The 13,966-nt window shown below is 45.9% G+C and overlaps 1 protein-coding gene across 1 annotated transcript in view; it reads right to left on the reverse strand.

The window, feature by feature from the left end:
- Nucleotides 1-13,445, reverse strand: part of LOC113584686 (protein unc-13 homolog A) — a 43,851-nt gene extending 30,406 nt beyond the window's left edge. Inside the window, exons 1-8 of the mRNA XM_035528102.1 lie at nucleotides 13,187-13,445; nucleotides 7,214-7,243; nucleotides 6,970-7,069; nucleotides 4,271-4,388; nucleotides 2,598-2,721; nucleotides 2,174-2,244; nucleotides 1,785-1,839; nucleotides 534-563 (exon numbers count right to left, since the gene is read on the reverse strand). Coding sequence (XP_035383995.1) covers nucleotides 534-563; nucleotides 1,785-1,839; nucleotides 2,174-2,244; nucleotides 2,598-2,721; nucleotides 4,271-4,388; nucleotides 6,970-7,069; nucleotides 7,214-7,243; nucleotides 13,187-13,208 — 550 coding nt within the window. The 5' untranslated portion in view covers nucleotides 13,209-13,445. The remainder of the gene's footprint in view (nucleotides 1-533; nucleotides 564-1,784; nucleotides 1,840-2,173; nucleotides 2,245-2,597; nucleotides 2,722-4,270; nucleotides 4,389-6,969; nucleotides 7,070-7,213; nucleotides 7,244-13,186) is intronic.
- Nucleotides 13,446-13,966: the final 521 nt, after the last annotated feature.

Consider the following 13,966-nt stretch of genomic DNA (forward strand, 5'->3'; position numbering starts at 1 on the left):
GCTCGGAGCTGTGCGCTCCTCATTAGCATTATGAGTCAGAGAGCGAGGCTGAGGCAGGGCGAGGGGGTGGCAAGACAAATCGCCCAACAGGGCCACTGGACAGTCGCCAGCAAGCCCATCTGCTGATCCGTACAGCGGGAAGTGTGTGTGTGTGTGTGTGTGTGTGCGTGTGTGTGTGTGTGTGTGTGTGTGGGTGTATGGGTGTCTACTCCATAAATGCTCTTTTGGTCAGCTGCTTTTGGGTTCAGATAATAAGTACTAGGAGGCTGTCACAGGAATGCCGGGAAAAAATTCAGCATTCAGGAGAATCATGCGATATATTCTTTTCCATCGACATGAACCTTCACCACCGCAGTGCGATATCACCAACGGCAGCAATATGGGAATATGCATTCCAGCAGATGCATGTCAGATGGTGAGTAATCTGTAAGTCTTCTGATGAATTACATGCTGAATTGGTTTAATCACAATATGATATTTTACCCATTATCATGCAGCCTTTAACTCATAATTAGCACAAGGAGATGACTCACTCTGCTGGTCTCCCCATAGATTCCAGTTACCTATAAGGCAGCGAAGAAACAGAGATCAGTGTGTTGTGGTTAAGAAGAGAATAAACAATACAGTAACACTGGAGCTCCCTGCAGTAGCTGCGAAATACACACAAAATACTGTATCTATGACAGATGTTCTACTAAGCAATTGCACTTTAAAAGCAACAGTCTCCAAATATAGAACAGCTCATGAACAAATTATGACCAGCACAGCCAATTGCTTTAGGGGGACTTAATGGGATTTAACTGGGGCACTGAGATATATGTGAGGTCATAGGCACCCTGGCTCAGCCTGAAGATGGACAATAGAGATGCCAGTATGGTAGACAAGATCAAGTGCTCTCGGGCAAAACTGTCCAATCATCAAAAGCTAACTTGAGCTAGGCGCGCCAGGAAGTAGCAAGCGTGCCCTGAGCGATGTTTCAGGCTCAGCACATCCCAGACTTGTGCACTTTTTTACTCGCTCTTCCCTGAAAGTGCAACCATCTGCTGCCACAATCTCAGATGACTGTGAGCGATGACATCGGGTGTGAAGTCGTCGTTATGTCATCGCGTGACCTGGCCCCCTGCCAGCAGTCCCGCCTTAAATCTCGGAGTAGGCAGAGACCCGGTCCTGGTGCTCCTCCCCGAAACAGCCTTATCGCTGCGGCGATGCCTCGCAGGCCCGTGATTAACGCGTCGTGAACCTGGCTGTCAGCCAATGATAAACTCCCTCTGTCTGCCACAGCCAATGATAGGCCTCCTGTGTCGTTCCCAGCCCACGGGGAGCTGTATCAGCACTGTTTGAGGAGACGAGTTGGTGCGTGTGTGTGCGTGTGTGTGTGTTAAGGCTGAGTCCCATTCATACACCAGTCTCATTGAGATATAAATATCAGCTACTAGTTATAATGTCATTCACGTTTCTCCTTCACACACAGAGAGCAAGACATTGCGGGCTGCACAGGAGATACGGCTCCTCACAGAACAGCACAAACCCGCACTGTGAAATGACGCCTCTGTAGGTCAGGAGACACAAAAAAACACAACAGTGCAAACTTTTATTAGTGACCATTAACCAGGTCTGAGCAATACAATGGTACACAACATGTTGACTCAGACGCTGTATAAATCAAGTGGGGGAGACGGGATTTTCCTGGGCAGGGCGTCGACACTGCAGCAGGTAATTTGACCCCTCCTATTTCCCAAACAGAAATTGTCTATTGTGGGAGTGTATAAGAAAATGTAACTCACAACACTGGGTCCCAGGAACAGGAAGGGGCCTCTCCTGCTCCTCCTGGTATGAGTACTATAACAGAATACATATAAGGATTATTGGAACACTTGCATTAATAATAATAATAATAATAATAATAATAATAATAATAATAATAATAATACCATTATTTTTTTAATTAAAATGTTATGTAGCTTTTTATTGGCCTCTTAGTGATAGAAATATAAAGGGCATTTTTCAGTTACAGTGCTGGACCACATACAGAATGAACTGGTGCAACAAAGGCCACATTTCAGGAGAGGACCCAATTTCACGGTGCTTGGCTTTACTTCAGAGGGACCAGGATGAGTGGCACTGAGAAACTGAGCCACTGAAAGAGACAGCATCATATCAGACTGGCACTTACCTCCTGGTCCCGCATGGCATTCAGCTGTTCCAGTTTCTTAGCCCAATATCGAGCCTCTTCCTCAGGTATATCTGTAACAAAGACACACCGCTCTGGTGGTCAGTAAGCACACACACACACACACACACACACACACAAACACATACACACACATGCACACTCAAACATGCGTGCATGCACAGACACATGAGCACGCACGCGCATGTGTACACACACAAATACACATACACACACACACACGTTCACAAGCCTACCTCTTCTAGCATATGCTGGAGCCATGCACTGTATTCAACGTCAGTGGCCCCATATCAGCACTACCTGCACGGTAGTCCTTGTGCAATCACCGTGCAGTTGTGCAATTACCACTGACATTTATGCAACATCGCTTCATGGTTTTGACTGAGATGATGGCTGCATGTCTTACCCAGAGGCAGTTCAAAGCGTGTGTCGAGCAGCACGCGGTGGAATGTTGGATCTTTGGTGCCGCAAATCTCATTATCCGCCATGATCACCTGGGAGTCCAGAGTTAGCCACTCCCCCGGGCCCTCCTATTAGAACATACAGAAAACTAAGTCACACTCCCCTGAGCCTCCCATTTGAAAAGTACAAGACAGGTAAACTCCTCTGGGGGAAGTTGGAAAAAATCCCTATCACAATACTTTAGGACAGTTCCACGAAACAGCATATGTAGGAGAGAGTTTTGTTTTTCTGAGACACAGGATTGGACACAGTACACACTCAAAAATAGAAGTGCCATATTTTAAGACTAGGAAAAACTGAGTGCAGTGCCTTTCATAACTGTACATATATACCATCACAAAATGAATTACATTACATTACATTACATAATTATATAATTATACCTCATTTTTTGCAAAAGGTTCTTAGTTGGCCAGTCTGACATGATTGTTTGCAGTTTACAGGCTCGATATACTTGGTCTAAAACTCACTCAGTTGTTTCGGTTTGAGACTGCTGTCAAATAAAACAGGCTCTTGCAAATGAAAAGCAGTAATAACCCCCCGTCTCATGACACAGGAACACAAGTGCTCCTAACCCAGAAACCCCGAGAGCACCATTGCCACGATGACATCATGCTCCAGCAGTTTACCTTTCCCGCGAGCCTGCTGACATAGATCCGAGATGTAAACATGTTTAGATAAAGACAGGGAGCAGGAGGGGTGAAAGCGTTCCTTAATAATTGAGAATGGCAGATGTATTATTCATGTGCAGCTCCTGCTCCGGGGAAAAAACGCAGACTCGGAACCATGATGCGGAACCTGCAAATGGGAGATGCCGAAGCGAAAACCTCTCCCTGAGACCGACATTCGCATACGCTGGCGTCCACTTCTGCTGCTGTTGAGTACCGGCGCGTTTGTGTGTGTGTGTGTGTGTTTGTGTGTTGTATATCTGTGCATGTGTGTGTGTGTGTGTGTGTGTTTGTGTGTGCATTTGTGTGTGCATTTGTGTGTTGTGTATCTGTGTGTGTGTGTGTGTGTGTGTGGTTGTGTGTCTTTGTATTTGTGTGTTGTGTATCTGTGTGTGTGTTTGTGTGTGTGCGCACGCGCATGGGTGTGCACATGGGAGCTGCACCCTGTGCTGTGTTCAGTTCCCATAGCAATGCGTCACCCTGGTGAAAGGGTAAGCTCATAGCTGTATCTATGCACCTCCAGCACATGGGACGAGAATATGGATGGACATGCACATGAGACAGGGCCCCTGAAACATCCCATAATATAGCACATAGGCTCCCTAATCTCTAATGGCTCACTATTCCTTGTACAGTCTACCGGAAAATATTAACTAAAGACTTGAATTGTGTATGTAGTGCACTATAGGGTAAATAGGAAACCTTTCTGTATTCAGGTAACTTTATTTTGGTTGTGTTCCTGCTCCCAGCAGACCTGGTGAGTATTGGCTGCTGAGCTGGTGCACACATACTGGAAGCTGGAACGAAAGCAAGTTATGAACTGGGTTGAGAATTCCTGGACTAATGGTGATATCCACACTGTAGTGTTCTGAAGTGAATTGGAACTCTGGGGAGACAACCTATAAGAACTGAAAGGAGGCAGTAGGATGGCTGTGGGTACCGCCCCCACCTCTCTTGATTGACGGATGCTCTGGAGTGGGATCCAGACGGTGCCAACCATGGTGTCCCAGATCAGACCTTTATTCCACAACTCTGCAGTCAGGCCCAGATCAAGCCTGTTAATCTCACTGCGCGCACACACACACACAAACACACACACCACACAAACAGAGAGAGAGAGAGAGAGAGAGAGAGAGAGAGAGAGAGAGAGAGAGAGAGCGAGCGAGAGAGAGAGAGAGAGACAGAAAGAAAGAGAGCGAGAGAGAGCGAGAGAGCGAGACAGCGAGAGCGAGAGAGAGCGAGAGAGAGAGATTTTGACCAGTCTTGTTATCCAACTTGATTCTTTGCATATATTTTTTTGGTTTTACACATTATTCTGCACATTATGTTACTATTCATTGTTTTTGTAGTAATGAGATTTTATACATTTATTCATGTTAATAAAGCTCCTTTAATAAAAGAGAGGAAGAATGAACAGGCTTTGAAATAGCTATGATGGTTAACATGGAAAACCATTTGTAGATTTTAGTGGGTTGCTGATATTGCCAGAAGCATGCAGGGATGATTTTGTAAGCATATATTTCTTTTATGCAATTACTTTACACTGCATTATAGCAAAATGGTAACAAATAGGAAGCAAGGCAAAAGGTGTGTGCAACACAGTGCAGTTCAATTACAACACAGCAGGAGCCATTACTGGGGGGAGGGGTCACGCACACAGGAGAGAGACAGTATTAGAGACTGCGTGGGAGAGACACTGCGTGAGAGAGAGACAGTATTAGAGACAGAAACTAGAAAAGAAAAGCTTGAGAATGGGAGGGAGAGAGAGAGAGAATGGAAAAAAAAGCAGTGCAAGATGAAGTAGACTCAGATGAAGACAAGAGCAAGCCAGCTAGTGAGACAGGTAGTGAGACAGGTAGTGAGACATGTAGCGAGACAGGTAGTGAGACATGTAGTGAGACATGTAGTGAGACAGGTAGTGAGACAGGTAGCGAGACATGTAGTGAGACAGGTAGTGAGACAGGTAGCGAGACAGCAAGAGGCAGGCAAAAAGCGCACCAGCAGAGCAGAAAAGAGTGAGACAAGGACCCAGAGACAGCCATGGTGCTCAGATGACTGATATTCAAGCCTGTTGCTCCTAGAACAAACGCTGCCCACATCACACTCTTTTTCTCCTTGCCATTACTGAACCCTGTCCTCGACTAAAACGCCGCTAAGAGTCCTCCCCCCCTCGAGTCGCTCATGAGTCACTCTTCTGATCCTCCCAGCCGTCTGTAACAGGCAGAGAGGTGCGTCATTGGGCATCTCTCGGCAGGCCCTGTGACGGTGGTGAAGGGGGCATGCACACGACAGGAAAGGTTCGGGAGGACAGCAAATGTTGTGCAATGTATCAGAACTCCGAGCGCACGACCCACACACGCAGCATGCAGGCTCTGCCCTTGGCTCACGCCGCTCAGCCAAAGATGTGGAGGGGAGAAAGGGAGACAGAGAGAGAGAGAGAGAGAGAGAGAGAGAGAGAGAGAGAGAAACAGGAAAGAAAAGGAGGAGAGAGAAAGAAGGAGAGAGAGAGAGAAACAGGAAAGAAAAGGAGGATAGAGAAAGAAAGAGAGAGAGAGAGAGAAACAGGAAAGAAAAGGAGGAGAGAGAAAGAAGGAGAGAGAGAGAGAGAGAGAAGAAGAGAGAGAAAGACAGACAGAAGGAGAGAGGAAATGAGGGAGGAGAGAGAAAAGGAGAGAGAAGGGAGCAAGACAGGTGAGGGAGAGTTAAGGGAGAGATGAGGGAGAGATGAGAAAGAGTGAGAGAGAAATGAGGGAGAGTGAGATGAAAAAGAGAGAGAGAGAAATGAGGGGGAGTGAGAGAGGAATGAGGGGGAGTGAGAGGGGAATGCATGAACAAATGGTTGACGCAAAAGGACAGACGACTAAAAGGAGAATAAAAGAAACAGAAAGGATGAAAGAGAATGTTGTGCAGTGGAGGGGGCACGTGTGAAGGGGAAAGAGAACGGAACAAGGGAGTAAGAGGTGAACGCGTGAGCGAGAGAATGAGAGAGAAAGCGCGTGACTGGACGAGCAGAGTCACTTCCTGCGCACTGGCACTGTGAAAACTAGAAAACCACTCCACAGCTCATTTCTACTGGCCAGGTATATCAGTCCCAGTGTAAAGCCGTTTCCACTGCACTTAGCACTGATGCAGGCAGGTCGGACATTTAAGTCGTCCTGAGTGCCAGGATTGAGAGTGTGTGTACAGCTCTGGCCATGGACAACCTGGCCCGTCTCTGGGTGTGTCAGTGGGTCTGTCATTGGCTGTGTCATGTGGGTGTGACATTGGGTGGATCGAGTGGGTGTGGGAGTGGGTGAAAGAGAAAGAGAGGTGGTAAGAGAGGGAAAGAAAGCATGAGAGTGAGTGAGAGAGAGAGAGAGAGAGTGAGGGAGAGAGTGAGTGAGAGAGAGAGAGGGAGAGGGAGAGGGAGAGGGAGAGGGAGAGGGAGAGAGAGAGAGAGAGAGAGAGAGAGAGAGAGAGGGAGAGGGAGAGGGAAGGGAGAGGGAGAGAGAGAGAGAGGGAGAGAGAGGGAGAGAGAGAGAGAGAGAGAGAGAGAGAGGAGAGAGAGAGAGGGAGAGAGAGAGAGAGAGAGAGAGAGAGAGAGAGAGGGAGAGAGAGAGAGAGAGAGGGAGAGAGAGAGAGAGAGAGAGAGGGAGAGAGGAGACTCACAACATGAAGTCCTGCTCCCAGCTGGGCTGGCTTCCCCGTACTGCGATTGTCGTGCTTTTAACATTCTGCACCTTCAGACTTACATATGTGTTAAACTTGTCTGCAGGTAAAAGAGCAGTAGGCGATCACACACACACACACACACACATACACACTCACATGGTAATTACTATAAATAACAACTATAAGTCATGACTGGAAGTACAATGGCAGTAGTCTCAGGTCTTTAGTCAGTCTCACTCACCTTGGGGACCATCAAGCTTGGCTTTTTTCACTGTGGGACAAAGAAACAGAGACTATTACAGAAGCAATTATCCCTCCGCTTCATGTGTTCTACGTTAGTCTTAATAAAACGCTGTCTCACACACAGCAGCCCCAGTACGGCAGTAATCAGAAAAGTATGCGCAGAGCACTGGTTTATTTACTGGTACATACATCATCAGTGCCAAGATCCCACTCGTGTGACTTTTATTTCTGCTTACATTTACATTTGCCAAAATTGTAATGACTCAGAAGCCTGACATTCTGCCCCAGGGACCACGTGGATGTGTAGGGTTGAACTTGTCCTTGTGACTCTTCACATCCAAATGCCCGTGCCAGCGTAAGTGTTGGATGCCGGTGGGTGGCAGTGGGGAAAGCCTTGGAAGTTTGTGGGGAAAGCTTCAGGATTTCATGGGAAGGGTTTGGGAGACGTGCTGATAGTTTGTGGGTAGAGTAAGAAGCTCTGCGTCTGGATGCCTGAACGTAGGTGCAAATTGTAATGTGTTTGTGCATAGGAGTATGTGCGTGTGTATGTGCCTGAACAGAGAGAAAGCATATTGTGTACTGTTTCCCTCCACTCTTCCTATCTATCTCTCTCTCTCTCTCTCTCGATCGAACTTTGACAGTGCAGTTATTATGTCAGTGTCTGTGTGTTATTGATGCCTGCTGCTCTCCAAGCCATGGAACACAGAGGACATTAATATTCATATCAAACACCTCCCAACATCTTTCCTCCTGTAATACCTCCTCTCCCAACACCTCTCCTCCTATAATACCTCCTCCCCGGACACCTCTCCTCCTGTAATTCCTCCTCTCCCAATACCTCTCCTCCTGTAATACCTCCTCTCCCAACATCTCTCCTCCTGTAATACCTCCTCTCCAAACATCTCTCTTCCTGTAATACCTCCTCTCCCTCCTCTCCCAACATCTCTCCTCCTGTAATTCCTCCTCTCCCAATACCTCTCCTCCTGTAATTCCTCCTCTCCCAACACCTCTCCTCCTGTAATTCTTCCTCTCCCAACATATCTCCTCCTGTAATATCTCCTCCCCAACACCTCTCCTCCTGTAATTCCTCCTCTCCCAACTTCCCTCCTCCTGTAATTCCTCCTCTCCCAACACAATTCTTCCTGTAATTCCTCCTGTAATTCCTCCTGTCCCAGGGATTTTTCCTTCTTTTGCTCCTTCTCTCATCTCTTTTCCCTACCTTGAACAGGTGCTAAAAACAAGAAGCAAAGACACCTTAGAAGCCCCGACTTGGCTGAAATTCCTCTGCACGCACACGCATGCGCACAATTACACAGGCCACATAAACATTTAATTAATACACGCACACCCCTAATAAGCACATTCATCAGTTAACTGCAGTGTTTGCAGTGTTTGATGTAGCGTCGTTATTGCCGCATTGCTTGCGTTATGCAGTTGGCTACCAGCGAAGCGCTTTTCAAATAAAGACTGAACTGAACCGTGGTCAGTAAGCCCCCGGATTAGTTTCACAGAAGCATAAAAAAACAGCCCGACAAAGCATTCGTGAGCCTATTCGCGGCAGCTGTGGTTAAACTTGCACTGCGGAGATTCAAGAGACGGACAGCGCCGAGGTGCGGACGAAAACAGAAGGCAGCAGTGAAAGGAGCAAGGGTCTCGCCTCCTAAAAGTACTGAAAACCCTGTAACATATTTACTTTAAAGCCAGCAACATCATCAGCGCTTGGGAAAAGCCTGACAAGGGAGACATTAGGAAAAATGCTTAGGGTTTAGAATTTAATATATTTAACAAAAACATCTCCAAGCTTCCTGAGGTCATAAGCGCCGAGCAGCTGGCCTTCAAGCCCTGTATCTTTCTGTTCTCATTCTCTTCCGTCTCCTGCTAGACCTTTATGAGAACTTTCAGAACAACCCCCCGATCAGGCTTGCGTTCCACGCCACATGAGGCAAACATCCAGTCTGCAGCAGCCTGATCTGGGGCCATTCGGCTGCGGTAGCCTCTGGGGGGTCGGGCTGTCAGCGAGGGCCACCGGCCCCTGTGATGAGCCCACTGGGCCTGCGGCAGGCACTATTGCTTAGCTATGTCGTCTCTTTTAATGCCCCTCTCAACACCGATAAAGGCCCGTTCTCATTTCCTGTCTCTGCTTCTTACTGTAACACTTGCTGCATGCACAGGTTTCATGAGTTTTATGACTGCCGAGCACAATATGTGGGAAGGGGTGTGTTTGTGTGTGTGTGTGTGTGTGTGTGTGTGTGTGTGTGTGTGTGTGTGTGTTCCCAGTGCCTTTGTATCTGTGAAGGTAAAGAGGGCTTATGTATACCTCTATCACTGCATCAGCAAAATGTCTATCTTCTGTTTCTTTTCTGCCATTTGAGAATGGATTTTATCTAATGATTTGCACATGTATATCTGCATCTTGGTGGGTTTCACAGATAAGCTCTCACTCATTTGCACTAGTGTATTTTTAAGGAAAGAACAGATGAGACACTAAGCTATTTCTATCTTGGGTGACCATAGTTAATCATGAGAATGACAGCAAAATTCCTTTAGCAGGTTAAGTCCAAGAGTTAAAAAGCAGAGCTTCTGGAATGTGGTGATAATGGTCACTACAAGATGGTCTCATCTTTTTTGCTGTATATTTTATGATAAATGTCCAGTGATTCTCATAAATGATCATTTTTGGAGGCATCATTTATAAATCATATTGTACATGCCATTGTTAGGCAAACAGAATATTTGAATCCACTGGAAGCTAAAAATTAAAACATCAAAGGGTTGGAGCCTTAAAGGAGCAATGTCATTTTTTTCAATTAGCCTTCTTCACATTATGAAAAAACATTTTACTGACACCTAGTGGCCTGGGTGTTTCAGAGATTCTGTACTAAATCTATTACAAACATGGCTTCCTCCATGTGGAGGACCCACTCTATGGAGCATAGGTTGGTTAATTTAAGAACTACAAAGCAATTTGATTCTGCATTTCATGTGAGCTGCACTTTATAGAAAAAAATATAAATAATAAATAATCACTTTCATAAATATCATTTGCTACTTTAAAATAGATTTTTAGATGTTACATTTAGATAATAGGGAGAGCAATAGTGGCCAAATATCGTTCATCTGTGGTTTATAAAGGAGGTAGTGGCAATGTTTAACATGTCAAATTGAATAGCCTGAGAAATGACCGGTCCCATTTATTCCCAACAAAACACACTGCAGCACTTCACATCACATGCTTTAGAGCCACTTCACTGTTGTTGCAGGATCCAAGCCAGGCCTTGGCAACCACAGTAATACCTGACTGGAGACCTCTGATGTGGAAAGTCCATCAATTCCATTTGCTCTTTATGCTTACTCTCAAGTGCATTGAATTATGGTCTCTGTCTTCTCCAAGAAACCAAAGTGTAAATGTTTCCTTTTGTTTTGTTCTTGCAGCTGTTGATGGCTGCATGTTTTGGTTAAATAAGTCCCTGATCGAATCTAAAAATAGAAATGCTTAGTCTGTTATTTTTGTTTCCAGTCTGCTCAGTCCACTGAAAACTGATGATGTGTTTCAGGTGTAGCAGCCAACTTGTATCTGTGCTAACAGGCCATAACTATTTTGAGCCCCTTGTGCTTGTATGCTTCCTGGGGGATATCTAAGGAGTCCATGCAAAACACACCCGGATGAGCATTACAGCACCAGGCTGACACTGCAGCCTGAGTTTCAAGCTGTGGAAAGAGAGAGTGGTTCAGAGGCATTGGGTTTCACTCAGAGCAGTTAAAAACAGGTCTCTGCAATGCATCAATACATGTCAGAGATCAATGAAAAAGCAGTTGGACTGCAGGACACAGGAAACAAACTCTTAATAATAGCACTGACTCATGAATCACTGCCAATATGAATAATTCAGGCCAGGCATTGGCGCCCACAAACAACGCGTCATAATCAATGACCCCAAGATCCCATTTACAAGGTAGACGCTGCAGGAGAATGACAAGCAAACCCTGAAAAACCAAGCTGTGTTACGTGACCAAAGCTAAGGCTAAAAATGCGTCCATGTCTTCTGACTCACAGTATGTTAGCTGTTGAAAATGTATACTGAATTGTTTTGATAACTTCATGCTGACACACAGTCTAGAATTTCTCAGTATGATTTAAAGTGGTCGTGGGTCTACACATATAGAGAGAGGCAGGTATGGATATGCAGCTGAGTTTGAGCTTGGAGCATTCGGTAAATAGTGAATTCTAGTGCATTGGAGGTTTTCATGGAAAGCCCTGGTGGGCTGCACAGCACCCATGCTTGGCTTGTAAGCTCCTAGCTGACTGTATAAACTCGGATATACTCCCACATACTGCATGTGAGAGGAGGACGTTACAGGGATTGCAACACAAAGGACAATACAGAAGGATTATATCATCATAAATACAGGAGACTTTATGCAATGAGACTATGTAATAAAAAAATAAAAACAGGGTATAAAATCCTTATTTTTAGACAGAGCAATGGACTAAACTCATCTGAATGTCTCAGCTCTACAATAAACAGACCTTTAAAAGAAGACCAAAGTGTCAGTGCTTACTAGGAAAGCTCAGGGGTCCCAGAAAAAGGAAGAGGAAAACACAGTCCCCTGCCACATTGTTCATGTATTCATTACTACATTAAGCTGGACACCTTACTCACGAACCCTGTTTCAACACGCCTCTCCCATCCCCTCCCCACCTCTTTAGGGCTGTCCCTGTCCCTGTGTCTGCCTGTCTGTCTGTCTGTCTGTCTGTCTGTCTCTATGATTTATGAGCGGGATGAAAAGAGCCAGCCAAGCCAAGATACGATTCTCAAACGGAGACGGAGTCCTCGGACCAAAGCTGTCAAAATGCTTCGTCAGAGGCAAAACAGACCCTGTGCTCCCCATTGTGGTCTTTTGGTCATTTAAAAAAAAAAATAATTAAAAGCATTAGCCTAACCACTGTTACTTCATCGATGCGACACTGCATGTGAATGTGAATAGAATCTAAAGTTTCTTTTGATGCGGATTTACTTTTACACAAAAACGTTTTAAAAGCAGAGCTATTATGCCGGCAATGACTGAAGTCGTAGGCTACCATGAAAGGGTGCGTGTATAAGATAATAAAGATGTAAATAGAGATAACGGAACGCGCCTGGTATTTAAGGCTACGTGACCACTTAAACCTCCACTGATGGGCATCTGAACAACGGCCACCTTCTGCTTTTTGTGAATGGCAGGCAGCGCCTGCGAAACCGCGGCGCTTGCCGTACTACGCGTTTGTTCTCCAGCCCGACCGTGATCGGAATGAAGCGACGCGCGTCTCTTCCGTCTCAGCGCGACCTCTCTCGCGCGCACCCGCCCACCGGATTCCCCCACGGCCGCGGAGAGAGGGGGGCGACGGGCTTCACCGCAACCGTGCAGCGGGTCTCCCTCTTTTTTCCCCTCTCACCTCGATCCCACTTCACTCGCAGATCATTATAGAATTCAACGCGCTGCGGCAAACCAGAACTGGTGGCATCAGTTAAAATGAGCAGATTTTAGGAAAGTATGTTGAGACCGATTTACAGGTGGGAGTCAAACTGATTGCATAATTAGGCGCAGAGTGGAATTGAGAACCGCTTAAATAAATCGAATAGAAATACAACAAAACAAACAGCAATCAGATAAAAAATATTCACCTAAACGAAAAAATTCAGCCAAACGAAACCAAAAAGTAGCGTGTAAATTACGTCAAATAGCCTTCAGTGGCACTCGCAGAAACATGATTGTAATATTAGATTATTGCTTTATAAATATTGTTTATAAATATTGTTTTATAAATATTGCTTAAGATCCTCACAATACAACGCAAGAAAACCTTTATAAAATAGGCTACTGTATTTAAGCCAAGTGAAGAGTGGACACAAACTTCGGCAGGACTTAACAAGGCTACAAGTAACATATATTGATACATAGCTATAGCAGAAACTATGAAATTTACGCTTACCCCCAACACAAAGCAGTGACATCGCTTATAGTGTGAGTTTTGCGAGCTGTCCTCTGCCGGTTCCCCGGAGCGCCAGTTGAGAATGGGACAGCCTACACGCTGCTATCTGGTGGTCAACACACGCCCACGCCCACGCCCACGCCCACGCACACGGAAAATCCTGACTTGCGCGCTTTGTCCGAAACACTTTGTGGTTGTGCGGTTGTCTCTCTTCGGGACCTGTTCTGCCAGCCTCGCTGTACCTCTCCACTCGCTAGCGCACAGCCATCTTGTTTCAGCACCACAGGAGCGGGGACAGCTCATTGCGTGACGTCACGGGGACGAGAAGAAGCAAGAGACGCGAAACATCCGAGCGCGCCGCGGGGGGTGGGGTGGGGGCGGGGGTATACGGCTCATGTAAACGTGTTAAAGCGCATGAATTAAAATGTGTGGAGAATACATGGTTAATGATAGCTAGTTTGCTAAGTTAACCTAACTGGTGTCTCTTGGGGTCGCACTGACCTCCTGGTTCATTTAAGGTGTTGTTACCCAACTTTTGACAGAAGTGCGGATGACTAATAGCAGACAAAGTCAAAGCTTCTTCCAAAAGGCCAGATACAAAGCACAGTAAATAATCGTTTTGGCGTAGCTTTTTACAGACTAGTACATTCTCCTTGCAAAAGGTGCGCATAGTACTGATGATATCAACCTAAACAGATAGTGTCAGATTCACCAGCCACTCTTATAGCTAAAGTTCAGCCTTGTAATCGGCCTATCTAATACGTAAAGGTTTGAAATGTT

This window comes from Electrophorus electricus, chromosome 7 (genome assembly GCF_013358815.1).
Source record: "Electrophorus electricus isolate fEleEle1 chromosome 7, fEleEle1.pri, whole genome shotgun sequence".
Lineage (NCBI taxonomy): Eukaryota > Metazoa > Chordata > Actinopteri > Gymnotiformes > Gymnotidae > Electrophorus > Electrophorus electricus.